Below are 3,744 nucleotides of genomic sequence, written 5' to 3' on the forward strand. Positions count from 1 at the left end.
GAATTGTCGCCGGAGCCTGACCGTGACTCCGGGTAATGGTCAATTTATTCCGGCCAGGGTATTTGTGCACGAGTACAGCACCTTCGCAATAAAAACATGACAGTGTCTAGAATGCCCGTCGTGACCTATGGAGTGATGTTGGGCGATATCGATTGATTGCCATGCTAAGCCGTGAGGCTCTGTTTGAACTTACCCGGCATGATATGACTTTGGATCATACTGTAGTTCCTGTGCCAAATAGGTCGACTTCACCTTGTAATGACTCAACGCCTCTCCTATCACCAATAAGGTCTCCCATGAGACTCGCAATAGTGAAATATATCCCTTTCTCCCATGGTAACCCCTCGAATTCCATACGTCCTGCCATTCCCACCGCCCCCAATTCACCCCAAAAACGCCACGACACTCTCCGCAGCAATCGATGCAGTGACCAACTTTCTGGAGTCGCGCGACGTCGTCATCCTTACGGGCGCTGGTATTTCTGTCGAGAGCGGCCTGGCAGACTACCGTGGCGAGAAGGGAACCTACAGACTGAACCGGACTTACCGGCCAATATTCTATGAGGAATTTGCGGGGAATCATGAAGCCCGGAAACGGTGCGGAAATATATTCGATTGCCCCCACCCGCTCACTTCCCCAGAGCCACCCTGAACATAGCTTACGGATTGAGCCGTGTATGAACAGATACTGGACGCGAAGTTTCCTCGGGTGGCCGACAATGGAAAAAGCCCAGCCGAATAGAGTGCACAGGTCGATTTCGATACTAGGAAAGCTGGGGGTGCTGAATCACGTAATCACTCAAAGTCCTCATTCTGTCCACTCGTGCGATTCTTGTCCCGGTGTCGTTCTGATGGAAGAGCCGTAAGTTAGACGTTGATTCCCTCCACCACACCTGTCACCCCCACTTGCGAACTACGGAACTACATGGCACTCTCCAAACACTCATCTGTCTAACCTGCCGCTCCCCATACCCGCGCGTTGAATTTCAGAAAACCCTCGCAGAGTTAAACCCCAAATGGGCGGAATTTCTACACATTGCTACAGAAGCTGGAATGTTCGGCAATGGTCATCGCCGGGGGCAAAGCATAAAGACGAACCCCGACGGTGACGTGGACATCCTCGGGGCACCATATACGAAATTCCGCTACCCACCTTGCCCAAAGTGTCTCAATTCGAATGATATCAAGGTCCTAGTTGACGAACAAGGATCACACAGGCCTAACGGGGGGTCGGCTACGAATGGAGTGTTGAAACCCTCTGTGACGTTCTTTGGGGAATCTATATTACTGGAGGCCAAGACTAAAGCGGAAGAAATGGTAGATAAATGTGGGGGCATACTTGTCGTTGGGACCAGTTTGGCTACGTATTCTGCTTATAGGCTCGTTAAGGCTTCGCATGATGCTGGGAAGGGTGTTGGGATCGTGAGTTTGGGAGGGGTCAGAGGGGAGGGTTTGTTTTTCTCGGAGGGAAGTAAAGGGAGGAGGCTTAGGGTTGATTTCGGTGCTGGTGATATATTGGGAGGCGTTGTGAAGAATTTTGGGGGTGAAGCGGTAGAGGAAGAGGAAAGCGAAACTCCTCTTAGTGGGGGTGGAGTGGGACTTGGGGGGTAGAGAGGTGAGGATCAGTGTTTGTTTGTATTAGCCGCAAATAGATATAGTAGTGTTGGAATCAAGCGATAGAAATGAGTTTAGATTGTGGAGCTCGAGTTGCTGTATCCGATGTTAGGTCCAAGAGGTGTTGCCGGGTTTGGAGTAAGTTTAATGCTAAAGCCATGACTGGGGTTCTAGACGGGATTCTTCGCATAAAATTTGACATTATTGAGTCTCCTATTGCTTTCTCTTCGCCTTTTCCAAGGTTGATGGTGGGGCGAAATGCACAACTGTTTCTACGTTACGGAATCTACGATAACAACAAACAGAAGCTGCACTCGTGCATTCATCAAAACTGGGATGAGGCTCAACGAGGTATCTTCAGGCCCCTATGGTGCTACGAGCCTACGACTGACGGCTGTCTCCATCCAGTTCTCGAGGGACGCTCTCCCTAAAGATCCTTTCATTACTCCTTGCACAGCGGTTCTTCCGAGAAGTCTTGATCCTCACACATGCGCTATGGGGAAAAATCTTTGTCGGGCGACAGCAAGCGATTGTCCGGGTGCGGGTGCGGGTGCGGTGCCACTCTATGACGTCTTGGCAGAGCCAACACTCTGAACAAAGACAACACCAAATCCCGAACGATCCTCCATCGTTCAATCTCCCCCCACATCTTCCGTGGCCGCCGCAATGACAACCTCACCAACTCAGTACCTCTCCGCCCTCTCACTAGCTTCCTCTCCACCGCAATCATCCGGTAAACCAATACCCTCGTACCAATCACTCTTGGAGTCGCACCGCCACTTAGAATCCACAATCGCGGCGCTCCAATCCCAACTTGACGAAGAAAAGCGCTCGGCGGCCTGGTGGAAAAGCCGGGTCTGCGAACTAGATGCGCGATGTCGCAGCATCGATGTCGACCTTGCGCGCGTAACGAAGGAGAAACACGCACTTGACCGGACCGTCGCGAGGTTTCAAATGCGGGAGCGGCTCGTTCCGCGGATGATAGAAGCGGTGACGCAGACGGATGAGGAGGAGGAGGGGGAGAATGCAGGGGAAAGTCAGAAGGATCTCGTTATCAATGCGCTCATTCAGATGGTTTGGAATAATCGAGCGGAGTCGATGTTGCTCCCTACTGGCGCGCCGGCTGGATGCGAGTGCGATGCTGCGAAGGCCCTCCGGAATTTATTCCCGAAGCCGCCCGGTAAGGGTGTTGTCGCGGCGGGCCCTTCGGCGGGAGCGCCGGAGGAGGAGACGGAGGAAGGGGTGGAGGAGGATCTGCTAAAGATGATACTTCGCAGACGCAGGAAGAGACCAGGCAAAGCACGGCCCATGGGGTCTCTAGAGGGGAGGGACAGTGGAAGAGTAGCGCTTGCGGAGACCCCACCGCATCCTCACCCCGAGGCGGCCTCGAAGCCGCGGCAGGAGAAGAGGGCGGCACTCAAGATGCAGGTTTGGGCTGCACGGGAGAGGGTGGATAGGCTTCGAAAGGAGAATGAAGTGTTGGAAGGGTTACTACGGGGAGGGTCGGAGGCTGACAGCAATCGTGCTGCGGAGAAATATGGAGATGGGTTTGGTTATGATTAGTTATTTGAGTGGCTTTTTGGGCTAGGATTTGTTTTTTTAACCTCCTGTTTTTATAGCCAACGGGTGTTTTGTACAAGATTTGCACCTGTTTTATCACTTTTGGGGTGAATTAAGCTTAGTTTTATTCTTTCATGCTTCAGTGTTTTCGACTTCGATACATAATTGCTTTGAGGAGGGTGTTTCTCCCATTTTACAATCTATAGTCCCCGCAATCTACAGGTTAATACCGGGCCAGAAACGACGTAAATAGCGCGTTGAGGTAATACAAGATGGATATTATCGCAATGTCTCTCTACTCGAGTGATCCTGGATCCACAATTATTCAGTGCTGATGCCGGTGCAGTCCTGCACTGCGGGTGCTGTGCAAATGCAGCTCACCCATTGTCACTCGTAAGCCTGGGCAGAGATGTTGGAAAATTGGTATGATAGCAAAAGGCTCACCGTAACAGAATATGGTTCGTGCAGCCCAAAAAGTATGATACACCAGCAATTAGCATTTTTAAATGATTATACCCCTCCACTAAGATAAAATATCGCTTCAAAAAAACCACTAGGCTATTGGGAATAC

General features: G+C 51.3%; 2 protein-coding genes; both read left to right on the plus strand.

Annotated features, from left to right (window-relative positions):
• Positions 1 to 268: 268 nt before the first annotated feature.
• Positions 269 to 1,610, plus strand: GSTUM_00012119001 (uncharacterized protein; the record flags this gene model as incomplete). XM_002842359.2 has 3 exons in its annotated part: positions 269 to 596; positions 685 to 803; positions 871 to 1,610. The coding sequence occupies exons 1-3, from the start codon at positions 334 to 336 to the stop codon at positions 1,608 to 1,610; spliced, it is 1,122 nt and encodes a 373-aa protein (XP_002842405.1). The 5' UTR covers positions 269 to 333.
• Positions 1,611 to 2,248: 638 nt separating this feature from the next.
• Positions 2,249 to 3,372, plus strand: GSTUM_00012120001 (uncharacterized protein). XM_002842360.2 has 2 exons: positions 2,249 to 2,793; positions 2,908 to 3,372. Exons 1-2 carry the CDS (start codon positions 2,280 to 2,282, stop codon positions 3,174 to 3,176), a joined length of 783 nt encoding a protein of 260 aa, XP_002842406.1. The 5' UTR covers positions 2,249 to 2,279; the 3' UTR covers positions 3,177 to 3,372.
• Positions 3,373 to 3,744: the final 372 nt, after the last annotated feature.

This window comes from Tuber melanosporum, assembly GCF_000151645.1.
Source record: "Tuber melanosporum whole genome shotgun sequence assembly, scaffold_96, strain Mel28".
Classification (NCBI taxonomy): Eukaryota; Fungi; Ascomycota; class Pezizomycetes; order Pezizales; family Tuberaceae; genus Tuber; species Tuber melanosporum.